The sequence below is a fragment of the Nanorana parkeri genome, unplaced genomic scaffold, assembly GCF_000935625.1.
Source record: "Nanorana parkeri isolate BGI_ZX_2015 unplaced genomic scaffold, ASM93562v1 scaffold923, whole genome shotgun sequence".
Classification (NCBI taxonomy): domain Eukaryota; kingdom Metazoa; phylum Chordata; class Amphibia; order Anura; family Dicroglossidae; genus Nanorana; species Nanorana parkeri.
Window position 1 is genome coordinate 684,583 of NW_017307191.1, and position 16,279 is coordinate 700,861.

A 16,279-nucleotide genomic window follows, 5' to 3' on the forward strand; every position below is an offset into this window, starting at 1 on the left:
ATCCATGCTCACTAGAACAAAATGTAAACTGATTTAATTAAGCATATTGATCCACACCCACTTTTAAAAAATTACACTCAGTTTTAGAAAGCCACGACCACTTTTTAGCATATACTGGGGGGAATTTATGAATGTGTCTGCGACAAATTTTTTAGGAGCAAAGACGAAAAGGTCATGCTAAATAACTACAAAGTTTTAACTGTTATGCATTTTTTTTTAAGTATTCTTACAACATATCAATGATTGCGTCACTATACATTTTTGGTGACATTTTTGCATAATTTCTCAACTGCACAGTCAACATCAAAAACCCTCCAAACTGACACACATTCTAGAAGTCCTACTTAAAGTATCGCAAAGATAATTCAGCTTCATACACTAAAGTCCGCTGAACACTTCAGGGCTATACAGCTGTTCTCCAGGAAGTTCCCTGCAAGCTTGCACCCATTGTGATACAGGGATAATTAAGAGACAATTCTTATAAAAAGGCATTTAGGAATTATAGCTTCAACTATCAATTTCTTTTATTTTCAAATCTCAATTAAATTAAATGTCATCCTTAATTTAAAATACACAAATGGAGTGTTACAAAGTTTACGTCAGAATAAAACAGCATGAACAATTTTTTGCAATCACACTGCTCTGGAAAGCACGGCTTTCAGTACTGCACATTCCAGTGTGGGTGATAGCACTGCAGGCCAGAGGCCCACTTTGGGTGCCATTGAAGTGAAGGAGTCCTCAATCTCTTTTTCTGCAGCCCCAGCTCTTAATGAACAGGAAGCACTAAGTACAGAGGCTTCCTGTTCATTCATAAATTAAGGAGATAGTATTTGTTTACTATGTCCACAATCATGAATGAACAGGAAGTAAAGCAGAGCACTTCCTGTTCATTCATAATTGGAGGACAAAGTATCTAAATACTATGTCCTCAGTAATTTACAAACATCATATTGATCAGTACAGATCACTGCGATGGTTGAATATTACACGGGGCGATCAGAAATTATTTTACATATTTGCTGATCATCCCACAGCTCTTCTCCCCAATAGTGTTGGGCTGGATGTTGGAGTTGAACGAGAGTTCGACTCGAACATCGCTAGTTTGTATGTTCACCAAACACACGAACTATAAGGGTGTTCGGCGGTCTGTTCGACCGCTGAACGCCCCACAAGGCAATGCGCCTTGTAAAGCCCTAATTGGCTAATCAGGGCCCAGTACTCTGTAAGAGCCATGATTGGGCAAAGTCATGATGACTTTGCCCAATCATGGCTCACCTGTCATATGACTTAAAATTACAGTTGGGCGGAGCTAGTTGTCACCGCTAGCTCCGCCCAATTTTTTATATGTTGCCAGCATCTGTCAAAATGCCATTCTGCGGCGGGTGTTCGTCGCGAGCGGACAGGACAGCGTTTTAAAAAAATTATTTCTACTTATTTTTTATTCTATTGAGTCGTTGTCGTAGACAACACTGGATGTCGTGATTGACCATGGATTACGTCGGTGGATCCATTTCTTGTTTTTTTTTTTAAATAAAAGGACTTGTCAAAAACTTGTCTGTTTTTTTTCCAAATAAAGGATTTTTTTCCACAAGTCTGGACTTTTCATTTACAATTTTATTTAACTCTTTAGTGAATGGGTACCCCGTACTCATTCACAAGGAGGGGGGGGGGAGGGGACACCATCACCTATTAAAGGGGTACCATGATGTGAATTAACCCCCTGCCTGCACCCCCACAACCAACGCCCCAGGGCTTGTGGGGAAGAGGCCCTTGTCCCCATCGGCACGGGGACATGGTGCTTTTCCAGGGGCGACACTGGAAAAGCACCCTCCCAGTGCCGAGGGCATGTGGCCTGGTATGGGAGGCCTATGCTCGGATCAAGGGTCTGGAATGGAATTTTAGGGGGGCCCCACGTTTCCCCCCATTTTGGGGGTGGGGTTCCTCCTTAAAATTCCTACCAGACCTTAAGGGTCTAGTATGACTTTTGGGGGGAACCCCACGCTTTCTAAAAAAAAAAAGTTGGTCCCTCCTAACATTCCTACCAGACCTAAAGGATCTGGTATTGTTTGGGAGGGGGAACTGCAGGCTTTAACCTCTTGCCGTCCGCCGTAGTAAAAAAACGGACGGACGGCACTGCTACATCTGCGGGTTGCCGTCTCCAGACGGCAATTTTTTTCTGCTCGCGCGCGCCCCCTAGCGGGCACGCACGGGCAGAAAAGACCCGACAATTAAAAATTTTTTTTAAATGTAATTTTCTTTTCTTTAGAAATGTAATTTTTGCTGCAGCAGGTTCTATACATCGTACAGATGTGCCACTTTACAGGCAGGTTAAGGGGACCCCCCAGGCACGACATTGAAAGGAATTTTTCATTTTATTGTTACCCTTTAAGTTATGTTAAAATTACTGCTCTTTTAAAAACAGTATTTCTAAAAAGTTTTTTCATTGATTCCTGTCCCCCAGGGCAGTACCCGGATCCACATACACCTATTATGGCCAATAACTTGCATATAAGGCTTCAAAATGCGGACAACTGATTTTGAAAGTTCTACCCCCATAGACTTGCATTTAGTTCAAAGTTCAAATACAAACTTTTTTGGATCTTCTAAAGTTCAAATTCAAACCGAACTCGGACCTGTTCGGTTCATCACTCCTCCCCACACCACCCCACTCCTAACTTGGTCCTGTCACTGCTTTCCTCCCCATTGGGCACCAGCAGCTCTGTGTCCCCTCCAATCCCCTCTGCTGAAACAGGCGGGGGAAGAGCAGCAAGGATCAGTGGGGATACAGACTGCAGCATACATTGGGCTCCGAGTGGGAAGAAAAGAGCTGCAGAGCTGATGTGGGGGGAGGTTTGGGGGAGCTTTCCTCACCACTGGGCACCAGCTGCAGGGGTCTGTGTCCCCTCCGATCCTCACTTCTCTCGCGTGCCTGTTTCAGCAGAGGCAGCGTGGATTGGAGGGGACACAGAACTGATCCATCTGCTGGTGCCCAATGGGGAGGAGAGAGAAGTGACAGGGCCAAGTCAGGAGTGGGGTGGTGCGTGGCGGAGAGCTGTGGGGTGATCAGCAAATATTTCACATATTTGCTGATCGTCCCATGTAATATTCAACCATTGCAGTGATCAGTACTGATCACTATAATGTTTGTAAATTAACAGTCCCCAAAACAGTGGGGACTATTAATAGTGGGGATCAGAGGGGACACAGAGCCAATGAAACACCGGCTCCCAGCATGGAGGAGAGAAGCAGGGGATCCACATCAACTAATTAATAATGAGAATCGTTGACAACTATTCTCATTATCGATTATTTTTCATTAATTAGTTGATTCAGCCCTATTAGGAATGAAACATAAAACTAGGATAATAAATCTGTTGCTAGAAACGAAAGAAAGCAGAGATGCCGCAGCATAAAACATGCTGATGATGGGCCCAAACTGATGAATTTCCCCCACTAAACCCTGTTTAATTTACCTCAATCAATCTTTTGACTCTGAATATGAATTAAAAATGTCATAAGTAATGTATTTCCCTGCAAAAAAGTATTACCTGATGTGTTCACATAAATATTTATACAGCCTGCAAAACAAATCACACTAATAAATTAGTAATTTCAATGAAAAACATTATTTTTGATGTTTACCTCAAACTCCTGATGTTGTGTAGAGCCGGTACCAGTTTCCTTAATCCTTCATTCTGAATATTACATGAATGTAGATTTACTTCTTCTGTCTCTCTGCAGGATTGAAGGATCATAGACAGCACAGAGCAGTCCAGAGGGCTGAGGGAGACACGAGAAAAATCAACTTTGCTTGATCCAACACATTGTGACACCAGAGCCTTATTCCTGCTCTCATGGAGATAGTAGAAGACATTAAGATGATCTCTCCTGTCTCTTTGTTCTTTTCCCATTTTCTTCTGGATCCAGGTGACGACATGTCTGGCAGCCTGAGTAGACAATTCTCCCACATGAGACTTTAACATGGATCTAGTAGAAGAGTCTGAGAGACCGCAGAGGAAACGGAGAAAGATGTCAGCACGGCCATCTTTGTAAGATTCAGCATCATCAAGTGTTTCCTGTAATGTGTCCGGATTATAGTTCATGAAATGGACTAAAGCAGCAAAAAACTCCTGAAGAGTGAGATGTAAGAAGGTGTAATCCACATCAGGAGGCTGACCAGATTCCATCATGAAACATGAAAAGAGATGTTTATCATTTCTCACACTGAATGAGTCCAGATGACGCTCATCAAATACAATCATGTGATTCATGACTCCATGTTCTGCCATCCACCCAATAGATGTCAGCAGTTCCCGGGCAGTGTGACCATCACCTTTATTCTGGTTGTGATTGGTCAGAATGTTGGAGACAAAAGTCACAAAGAGTTGTGTCACTGTTTTTGGCAATGATGTCATCAGCTGATCAGTGATTGTTGGTTGGGCTCTGAGGCACATTGATAACACTGTACAGATGATCCAGCAGTATGATGGGATATAACAGAAAGTGTACAGCGTGTCATTCTCCTGCACATAATGAAAAGCCTTTTCTGACAATTCCGCATTTCCAAAGAAATTGTTAAAGAAGATCCGTCTGTCTCCATGGAGAAATCCCATGATGTCCACTATTCTCTGGAAGACACCAGTATGAACTGAGGCCAGTCTGGTTAGGCGGCTGGTTATCAGTACAGAGCAACACTTAAGAAGACTCTGCCTCACCAAACTGACCACAATCTCACCAATATCTGTTCTACGATCTGCCAATGTGCACAATTCAATTGATCTAAAATCCATTTGGTGAACACTTTCATCTAAGCCATCAAATAGAAACAGAAGTCTCTCTGGATGATCTAAAATATCTCCAATCTGACTCCTCAGATACGGATATTGTTGAAGAATCATCTCCTCCAAGCTGACCTCTCCCAGTCTATTAAGGTCCCGGAATCTGAAGAAGAAGACAAAAGCAAATCTCTGGTAGTGTTTTCCGGTCACCCAGTCATAGACAAACTTCAGTATCAGTGTGGTCTTCCCTATTCCTGGCACTCCGCTCACCATTACTGCATGTGGTGCACATTGTGACTGGTGGCTCCAGCGGAAAAGCCTGTTGGGGGAAATGTGTTCCAGTTCAGATTGTGTTTCCTTCAAACATTTCTCATGTTTTACCCCGGTCTGTATTATCTCATTCTGGGGACGTTCCCTGAACTGATCAGAGGAGACTGCAACCAGGTTCACATAACGCTCATTAATGAGGAATCTTTGTGGTTCCAGGGTAGTTCCTGGGGGTTTATGCTCCACTAGAGTCTCAGTCTTCTCCATCAGATGTTGTTTGTGCTTCATCTGCATATCTGGAGATGTAATAGAAATATTTTATGACTTGGATTAAAGCAGAAATTGACAATGAAAACTTTCATCTGAGCTAAAAAGTTTAATTTTGTCAATGATTAAAGTAGTATACAGACATAAAAACGTAATGAATAACCAAGTCAAGACATTTACGTTTTGTTTCATATTGAAATGAGGATGCACATTGTTGCATGGCAGCAATAATGAATTCCAACATATCCAAATTCATATGGGTCCGAAACTAATTGGGAATGAAGTGTTGTAAAAGTGAAAATTAAAAAAAAAAACAGCATGCGTCTCCCCCCCCAGATTCTTACCAGACCCTTTAGGTCTGGTATGGATTTTAGGGGTACCACATACCCCCAAAAATGCACCCCAAATCCCTTACCAGCTCCTTGATCCAAGCAGCTGCCTAGCAGAGCAGGAAATGGGTGGGGTGGTTGTGCGGCCCCCCTCCTGCACCATACCAGGCCACATGCCCTCAACATGGGGAGGGTGCTTCACCAGGGCGACCCCAAGGGGCCTCTTCCCCACAACCCTGGCCCAGTGGTTGTGGGGGTCTGTAGGCAGGGGGGCTTATCTGAACCTGAATTAGTTGGGTACAGATGTGGCTGCAGGGATTTTTTCTTCTGTCGAGTCGACGAGCAGCAGGCACAGTGATTGACGAGGATCTACATCACATTTTTGCATTTTTATGAATAAAGGAATTATCAAAAACTGTGTGGTGTTTTTTTAAGGACTTTTCAAACCGATGTAGTGTAAAGGAAAATTATATCGAATTGTAAGTGAGGTGGAGGGAATGTATAGGTAGGAAGGGAAGGATTGCTCGATTGCCTTTGCTACTGATTTTTCTGTACAGTATAAAGGAATGGGAGAGAATCCCGAGGGGGCATTGGAAGATCCTCCTCACGTGTGATGTTGTGTTAGGACCCATAATAAAGAAGAAGCCGAATATTATATATAGGAGAACCAGGACCCTAAAATATCATTTAGTTTATAACGTGGTAAACATCCCCACGAAATCCTCTTACACTATTTTATGGTATCAGATTCTACCCTTGCAGGAGATACATGGGATGTAAAATTGTACAACCAAAAAAGAAAGTGAGAGATTGCTTGTCATTCTGTAAGTGCAATGTTCCTTTTTAAGTAAGATTGTTTGATGGTTTTACACAATGGGAGCAATTGTTTCTTTTGAGCTGTGAAGTTGTGTCCAGAGTTAAGGAAGATTGGGGGAAAAAAAGACAGAGATCTGAAGATCAGTGTCTGTGCTGATGAGTACCAGTGGCAGGGGCGGACTGGGCCGGGGGGCAGGGTGGCAATTGCCCCCCGGGCCTCTCTGATGCCATCGCGAACGGCCCCCTGACCCCCGGCTGCTGCTCCTCAAGGAGGCTCCAGCAGGGGGCCCTCTAACATGCCGCGTCTACCTGGTACAGCCAGCGCGGATCGCCTCGGACCTCGCTACACTAATAGCGTATCTTCTCAGAAGCTGCACACAGCGCGCGCCAGTTTATGTAGTAGCCAGCACGCTCTGTATGCATCTTCTAACAGCGTGGGAGACGGGAGGCCACGCTTGTCGTGGATCCAGGAATCAGGTGAGCATTTTTAAAAAAAATTGCTTTATTTTATGTTCCCGGGGACATCATTTGTCATGGGACGGTCTCCTGAATCCGGGGACTGTGCCCAGAAATCGGGGATGAATGCAGGTCTGCAACAACTAATCGACTTTTAATCGACTAAGTCGATTATAACCGATGATTGAAAAAGTTGTCAACATTTTCAATCATCGATTAATCAGCTTTCGATTAGATGTCCCTGTTCACGGCTTCACACACGCCGCGTGCCGCACCTCCTCCCCGCCTCACGCTTGCCACTGCCAGACCTGCCCACGCTCCACACGCCGCACCTCCTCCCCGCCTCACGCTTGCTGCTGCCAGACCCGCCCGCATCCACGCTCCACATGCCGCACCTCCTCCCCGCCTCACGCTTGCTGCTGCCAGACCCGCCCACCCGCATCCACGCTCCACACGCTGCACCTCCTCCCCGCCTCACGCTTGCCGCTGCCAGACCCGCCCGCATCCACGCTCCACATGCCGCACCTCCTTCCCGCCTCATGCTTGCCACTGCCAGACCCGCCCGCATCCACGCTCCACACGCCGCCCCGCATCACTCTTGCTGCTGCCAGACCAGCCCGCATCCACACGCCACACCTCCTCCCCGCCTCACCCTTGCTGCTGCCAGACCCGCCCGCCTGCATCCACACGCCGCACCTCCTCCCTGCCTCACGCGCACCGCCCACATCCACGATCGGCACAGGGACGCGGGGAGAAGAAGTAAGGAGGAGCAGGCGTGAGGGGATGACAGCCGCCGACAGACAGTCCCGATCTCAGAAGCAAGTTGCTGGAAGACTGCTCAGGTAAGCCTGCACTTCCCTCCCCCCCACATGGTGCTCTATAATGTATTGCTGGGATAGTGGGATTTGTAGTCCTCTGTAGCTGACGGTATAATGCGCTGTACTGTATATTATACCATCAGCTATAGAGGAATACAAATCCCAGCAATACGTTACACAATGCATGTATAATGTATTGCTGGGATTTGTTGTACTCCTATATAGCTGGTGGTATTCTGCATTGCGCTGTATAGGGGACTACAAACCCCAGCAATAATACATTATACAGCGCAATGCGGAATTCCATCAGCTATAATGTACTATTGCTGGGATTTGTAGTCCTCTATAGCTGGTGGTATTCTGCATTGTGCTGTATAATGTATTATTGCTGGGATTTGTAGTCCCCAATACAGCAAAATGCAGAATACCACCAGCTATAGAGGACTACAAATCCCAGCAATAGTACATTATAGCTGGTGCAATTCCACTTTGCGCTGTATAATGTATTGCTGGGATTTGTAGTCCTCTATAGCCGGGGCCATTCTGCATTGATTGCTGTATAATTTTACACTTAACATTTCACTATATTGCACACAACACTTTTTTTTTTTCTTATTTCCACCGCTCCAAGCTTGCTCCTGTGATGGACTACAATCTCAATACAAACTAGTAGTCCATCACTGGAGCCTTTTGTTTTGGAGCAGAGAGCCCGCACTGACCACCTGGCCGTCCGCATTGGCCACCTGAGAGCCTAATTAGGGAACCACCTCTGCTGCACCCACACGCACCTGTGAAACTCTCTGGACCCCTGGTGAGAGCCCGCACAGCCCACCTGAGACCCTTTAGACATCAGGCGGAGAACCCAGAGCAACAGAGTATGTAGCTTCATATTATTCTGCATTGCTGTATAATGTATTGATGGGATTTGTAGTCCTCTATAGCTGATGCTGTTCTGCATTGCTGTATAATGGTATTGCTGGGAATTGTAGTTCTCTATAGCTGTTGGTAGTCATTATTGCTGGGATTTGTAGTCCGCTATAGCTGATGGTATTCTGCATTGTTGTGTAATGTATTGCTGGGAATTGTAGTTCTCTATAGCCAATGCCATCTGCAATGCTGTACAATGTATTTCTGAGTTAGTGGCAGAACTACCAGGGTCGCAGCAGTCATGCACGCGCACAGCCCTGACGAGGCATCCCTCCACTACCAGTGTGCTTTACATTTGCTAAACCGATAAATACATTCACACTACTGTTACATTGATGGCAAAAGTGGCAGACAGGGGCGGGGAGAATGCGGGGAAGAGGCAGAGTGGGGCCAAGTTGCCGCACCATGGGTCTCTGGGTTGTACTTGCCCCCTGGGCTAAAAGTTGCCAGTCAGCCCCTGGCCAGTGGGGAGGATTAATTATAGGTGCCGGTCTGCATTTTGCTGAAAAGGCGCTGTATGGTCGTTTTATTTATAGTGACCAACGACCTCTGGTGAGTGAATTATTCAGAACATTGTTCACATGAGTAAATCTGTGCCAAAAAATTACTTTTTGGCACAAATAAGCACATGTATAATGGGTTTTAAAAGGGACATCGTCACATTTTCTACATTTATGGAAAAGCCAATAATGGGGGCTTTGTTTTACGCAATTGTGTAGAAAGAAATGAGGGTCAGTTAGGAAACTGTATTCATTTCTGATTGCTAGCTCTTTGGTCAGTCAGGCTTGATTGCTGCCTTTTATTTTTGTTTCTAATTTTTTTTAATTGATGTTGTTTTGAGGTCAGTGGTCACGTTTAGCATGCTGTCACATCAATAAAAGTTTTATATATATAGATATATTATATATTTTTTTCTGCTGCAAGGCTTTTATTAGGGGGTTATTCACTAAAGTGCTGAAGGATTTAGCCAAACGTTCAGCTAATCCTTCGGCTCTCTTCAGCTACAGAAACACTTTAGTTCAGCCGAACCTAAGGGCTGCTGTGCGCACTCAGCTCAATAGCACATACAGCAGCTGAAGTAAACAGCCAAGCCGAAAAAACATCCTTCTGTTCAGCAAAGCCAAACAAACAACCGGAGCAGGGAGAATGGTCCGCTGTCAAATAGAATTAAAAAAAACATGGGGTTCCCCTCCCCATTTCATACCAGACCCTACATCACTGGATTGACAATGGATTACATCGATGGACACTTTTTTTTTACTTATAAAGAACTTGTCAAAAACTGGCTACTGTTTATTGTTCAAATAAAGGACTTTGTCACAGTGTTGTGTGTTTATTTACCATTTTATTTACTATTTTTGTGAATGAGTAGGGGTAACAACTCCCCCTTACTCATTCTCAATGGGGAGGCATCTGGGTGCCACTTTATGAAAGGAGGCACCCAGAGGCAGATGAGCCCCCTGCCTGCAGACCCCTTGTCCTCATCGACATGGGGACAGGGTGCTTTTCCAGGGAGACCCCCCTGGAAAAGCACCCTTCCAATGTCATGGGCATGTGTCCTGGTATAGTGCAGGGAGGACGCTCATGAGTGCCCTTCTTTCCTGCTCTGCCAGGCCACTGCTCAGATTAAAGGTCTGGTATGGAATTTTAGGGGAACCCCATTTTTTGGCATTGGAGGTCCCCTTTAAAATTCTTACCAGACCTAAAGTATCTGGTATGACTTTGGAGGGGCACCTCATGCATTTTCTTTTTTACATTGGGGTCCCCACTAACTTTCCTACTAGACCTAAAGTGTCTGAGGTAGTGATCAGAATGACTGAATTGAATGCTGAGCCGACCGTTCACTCTCTGCTGTTCGGCCCCTTGTAGAATTGGGATGAACAGCAGGGAATGAATGAACTGCCAAATGTTCGCCTCAGCAGATCCAGATGTTGGATCGGCTGAGGCAACGGGCTCTTCCCTTCGGTAGCGCCGAACATGCTGAGGTTATCCGGCCAAGCCAAAGGGGGGTGAAGTGAGCTTAATACAGCCGATGTACAGCTAAGAATAGCCATTCACAGCAGCAATAAATAGCCGAAGAGGCTTTGGCTCACTTTACTTTGGCTCGGTTATTAATTCGGGTGCCTTCAGACGATTAGTGAATAATCCCCTAAATGTTGATATCTTTTTTCAAGTAAAATTGCTTCTTATGTCGCAAGGCTTGTCTTTAACCCTTTCACTGCCAGCAACATATGTCATACGTATGTCAAGTGTACAGGAAGTGACAAGGACACTGCTTTCTGGAATTTTCAAGAATTCTCTGTACTTGCTAAAAATGTTATTGGCCTGAAAAAGGAAACTAATTTAATCACCAGATGTAAGGACATAGCATCTGCTGTGTATTTGGCAGAGAAAGTTGGTGATATTTTTCATCAACTATATTTAATATACATTATACATTACTACATATTCTTTACCTCTCAGCCCTGGAGTCAGTGAGTGTCCGTGTTCATCCAGCAGAATCTGCTCCACCAGATGCTCACCTATAGAAAGAATCAATACAATCTATGACTTGATCATATCCATGTAAGTCAGACCCACAATAGAATTACATTGTAAGAGAAGTCTACACAGGCTGCATAGAATAGAACATGTTACCCTGCATATGCGTAGTGGGTGAAAAACTGGTGACAATTTGTGACCTTGGACCTGATGTATTACCCTGGTAAATAATATCATCAAGCATGCTTTGATACACTTTATAAAACAAGCTATAAAAATAATGGGGAAAAAATCATTAAAAGTAGAACTGAAGCCAAAACATTTTTAGATAGAGCAAGGGATGGATATAGCCCCTGACAGCTTTTTTATTTTTTTTTATTTTGCCATTGTGAGATTCCCCTTTACTTCCTGTCTGATAGCCACAACAGGAAAGTGAGAGAAAATACCTCCAAAGTGAGGGAAATTCCTGGTGGTCATCAGAACTACTGTGCCCATTGGAAGATTTCCTCTCTACTCCTGTTCTAGTGACAACCAAAAATGTGGAATTTTCTTTTACTTTTAGTGATAACGGTCACCAGAACAAATACAGAGGGGGAATCTTCCCAATGGGGATCACAAGAACACAGAGGGGGAATCTTCCCAATGGGGATCACAAGAACACAGACAGCAATAACATTCTGACAGGGGTCCTAATCCCTTTCTATGACTTCAGTTGCACTTTAATACTTACCTGTGCCTCGAAACTTTGCTGTCTTGAAAAGCTAGGCCTACAGGTTAATGTCAGACTTCCAGTGTGTAAGGGCTCATGCACACGGCCAAATTAAAATACTCCCATTTGTGCTGGACATTTCTGACCGAAGTTGGCAGGAAAATCCAACATAAAAAGTGTGCATTTTGCTGCATAATTACTTGCACACGTACAGGGCCGGATTTACTATTAGGCAGAGTAGGCATGTGCCCACTGGTGCCCTCCATAGAGGGGCACCATGCAGGTACCTACTCTGCCTGATTCTCGGTGTTGTGTCAAAATACAACACCGGCAATAGCAAGGAGGGTGCATTTTGCTCCAAGACCAGCGATGCCTACAGGAACCGCCGGCTTCCACAAACACAGGGGAAGGAACCTGGCGCGGCGTAAGGCTGCCCTATAAAATGCCTGTCTGGTGCACACAAGTGTTTAGGGCAGCCTTACATGATGCCGGGGTCCTTCTCTGCATATGTGAAAGCTGGCGGGTCCCACAGCAGGTAAGCATGCCGACTCAGGCTAAACAGATTTCCATTCGTGCCTACAGGCACCCAAAATGGAAATCCGGCCCTGCTCACGTATGGTGTTTAGAGACGTCTACACGTAGTCTTATTCTACTGGCTAGAATATTTATTCCAGCAGCTAGAAGGTACGCACATGTGTAAGTGCCAGTAAGCTCCTCTACAACTGCACGTTTTGGCGCACATGCATTTAGAGGCCGAAACTCATTAAGCTGTCTAGATGTATTCAATCCACTAGAATTAATTTATGTGTAAGTTATGCCAGTGGGCTCCTCTCTAAATGGGTTTAGGCATTATTTTTTTTTAATCCTAAACTCTTCCCACCAATACGGATCTAAATGCCACAATGTTCGTGGACACATTTGCTGAAATAAACCTGCATTCCAATTCATAAAAATAAAAGATACCTCTAAAAAGTGGTGTTGTTTTCTGTCCGTGTACATGAGGTCTTACAAGTCCGAGTTCCTCCGCTATGCAGGGACGTGTGTGGGACTATGCAGGGGCAGAGCCTCACCTAGTATTATGGAGGAAAAAGCTGTCAGCTTCCAGTCTGAAAGCTTTTTCTCCATTCAGTGCGGCTTGTTACAGGTTACATATCAGGGAAATCCTCCCCACTGTGTAACCTGTCATGGACGGAATTGTTAATTACAGGCAGCGCTGCATCTGGCTTTTGACAGGTAGTTAGGTTACACAGCAGCGTGCTTCCCCACTGCTTTGTGTAACTAGTGAGGCAAGGGCTGTCACAGCCTCTACTTGCTGTTAGAGGAGTGAGCTCTGTGGATGGTTTGGACCAATGACAAAGCGCCATTGGCCCAAGCTGTTCAATCAAAAAAAGAAGAAAAAAAAAAAAACACTGGGAGGACATCGATCTCGATGCCTCACCAGTGACGAGCAAGTGAGGGACAGATAGGCTCCTCCCTCCCTCCTTCACACTAGCTTGGTGAAGGATTGTCACATTTGGTAATGCAAACACAAAGTCCTGTTACCTGTCTCTCTGATTTCCCCCAGAATGGCCAATAAATTAGGATGAGGACGATCTTTCTGTAGCTCATAGAGACATTCCCAGAGTCCAATCATAGCTTCTCTTCCCCGATCCTGAATATCTTGTAACAAGGTGCGAGAGAAGCAAGCAGCCCCGACTTCTTCTCTTATTACCATGTATTTCTGAAACACAGACATATTATACTTGTCAGGAAGGGCTGAGACACACATACAGGTGTTTGTATACAGTGTCTGCAGGAAAGAAATTGTATACACATTTGTATTAAAAAATAAAAGCTGATCAAAAAAAAAAAAACTGTTCTAATTAATATAGAAACCATCCTTACCATACATTACATTTTACAATGACAACCATATGTGGTGGTTAGGGCATGCCGCAGGTATAAAGCATCGGCAACTTTGGCATTTCAGGGTAGTGTTTAATCTTGCTCTAAGCCCCTTTCTAACATGATGAGAAGATTTGGGGAGACTGCAACAGGTAGGTGTCTGCACTGTATGCACGCAGCAATTATCACCCCAGAAGGGGTTCCTTTACTAAGAGTGGAGGCTGATCACCTAGGAGAATGAATAATCACATTCCACAGGGTGTATTCTCTTTGAAAAGTGTAATGGATTACGTGAATGCCCAATCACATGCAAGGGAGAAAAATACACAGTTCAGAGAATAAATAGACAAAATATATTTTGTATATATTCTTCTGATTCCCCTTCTCCTTCTCGTTCTCCCTCTCCCTTGAATTATATTATTTAAAATGCTACGATAACCAAGACATGAAGAAAACATAAAAGGAGATTCAAAGCTGTAATCAGCCTAGATTATAAGCAAGACCTCACAAGTTCTGGAGGCGGAGGCAGGGCCAACCTTGACTTTTCTGAAGAAAGTCAGGATTTGCACATAACCTCAGCAGCAATTAGGAGCGATGTTCACTTATGAACATATTGGCCTTACATCTGTGTTGAAGACTTTCCGAGATCTCAGCTCTTTCAGGAGGGCTCCAGTGTCCAGGTTCTCCAGGATGTAGGTCAGCTCATCTCTGTAATATTCGTGTATCATCCTCAGTGATGAATCGGGATATGCAGATAGCTGACGGCGGAAACGGTCGATGTCCACTAGGAAATAAAGCAAATATGTATCTGTTGCTCTTTGCTTTGTACTTTTTTTGTAATACTAAGAAACCTTTTTGATGAACATAAATGTATTTTTGTTTGTTTTTATTTATATGTGCTCCAGTTATTGAAAAGCTCTAGTTCTGACTCGGCTTTAATAATCCAGATTGATCAGATTGTTACATTATACTGATAACACTTGCATAAAGTTTATGTATCTAAAACTGATTAAAAAAAGAATAAAATAACATTCCCTTTAGGTTTTTGTACATGATTTCCTAGGTTATGTAGTTTTATTTCTCCATGAAGAAAGGGGATAGCCCACAAATGGATGCGGCCCTCTCCTCCTACATGAGCACAGTGGATATCCTCGGTACGCCAAGTCATAGCATGTGAAGAAATTGTTTATGACAACAGGAACTGCTCAGTTAAATATCAGATAATATGGGATGTTTGGTGTGAATCCCCCCTCACCCACTCTCATGATGATATACAAGAAGGATAGAGAAAAGCGGGGCTTTAAAAGTGTCCAAACCATACAAAACGTCCATCAAACATACATGGTTTTGTATAAAAGTATATTTAATACATAGAAACTTGGTTGCAATTAAAATGTAATTGACATAATACAATGTTACATTGAAATCAAGCTACCTCCTTATTGGTGCCCATACATGTGTACATAATATACTTAATATAATATAACATGGACTCCTTGAGTCCTAATTCTTGTTATAGTTGTATGATCCACTGTGGGCCCAATCTCCGACGCGTTTCGCAACTGTATGTGCTTCCTCAGGGAGGTTGGCGGTATTCTGGGACATTACATCAAAATAGGTTTAAGTATAATGATCACAAATACCAAATCTTAAAAAATAAAAAATATAATAACAATACAAAACCCACTTCATGTTCGCAAAGGTGGCTGGATCCTTGGTCCCACATGCTATCTCGCAATCACCAAACAGGTGAGCAGGTGGGAGGTAACCGGGGATAAACAGGACTGAGAACATGAAAATGAAACAAGAGGTCGTAAATTCCAGGTTTTCCAAGGAATTTGTTCAGAGGTAGATTTGTGCAAAAATATGCAAAGGTATAGAATATCTATGTTCATAGAAGCAATTGGTGGTCCGTATATACTGACAGAGGACAAAAGGATCCCGTGAGACTAAAAATAAACCTGACTCTACATGTAGGGCATAACTAATACTAAATAATGGCTTCAGGTAAATATACTCAGAGCCTCGAGGAGCACCTCCAAAACGGTCGCTTCCCACCCAAATCAGTTTGATTCCAATAATCTAAATGGCGATCCAATTGTTATCTTGATCAGTAGTACAGGCAGTAAATATAAAAATAATCAGTATGGGACCATACGGTCTAAATGTTAATTACCTCTATAGGACAAATTTATACAAACAACAATTTCTGTTTATAATCAGTATTTATGTAATTATGATTTTCACATCTAGCTTGATGTTCCAACTGTGTTGATTACATGTCTTACTTTGGGTTATCTGACACCGGGGTTGGCCTTTAACTATATCATAATTGCTGTTCCAATTCGCAGAGACTATGGAGTTTTAGATCACATTTTTAATCTACTTTGACAATATATTTGTATTTGTCTTCAATTACCCTATATGCAATATTCGTTTATCATCACTGATCATATTGGTGCACTTTTTGTCACACACAACACGATCAGGGTGTTATATATTTGAGGTTAGGGGCTGGGTGGGAGTATCTCGGGGGAATTTGTCCTA

At 43.6% G+C, this 16,279-nt stretch overlaps 1 protein-coding gene across 1 annotated transcript in view; it reads right to left on the minus strand.

The window, feature by feature from the left end:
* Positions 1-14,516, minus strand: part of LOC108795017 (NACHT, LRR and PYD domains-containing protein 3-like) — a gene marked incomplete at its 5' end in the record, with an annotated part of 35,241 nt that extends 20,725 nt beyond the window's left edge. The window contains 4 exons of the mRNA XM_018566184.1: positions 3,643-5,341; positions 11,115-11,180; positions 13,391-13,568; positions 14,356-14,516. Coding sequence (XP_018421686.1) covers positions 3,643-5,341; positions 11,115-11,180; positions 13,391-13,568; positions 14,356-14,516 — 2,104 coding nt within the window. The remainder of the gene's footprint in view (positions 1-3,642; positions 5,342-11,114; positions 11,181-13,390; positions 13,569-14,355) is intronic.
* Between the last annotated feature and the right edge of the window lie 1,763 nt (positions 14,517-16,279).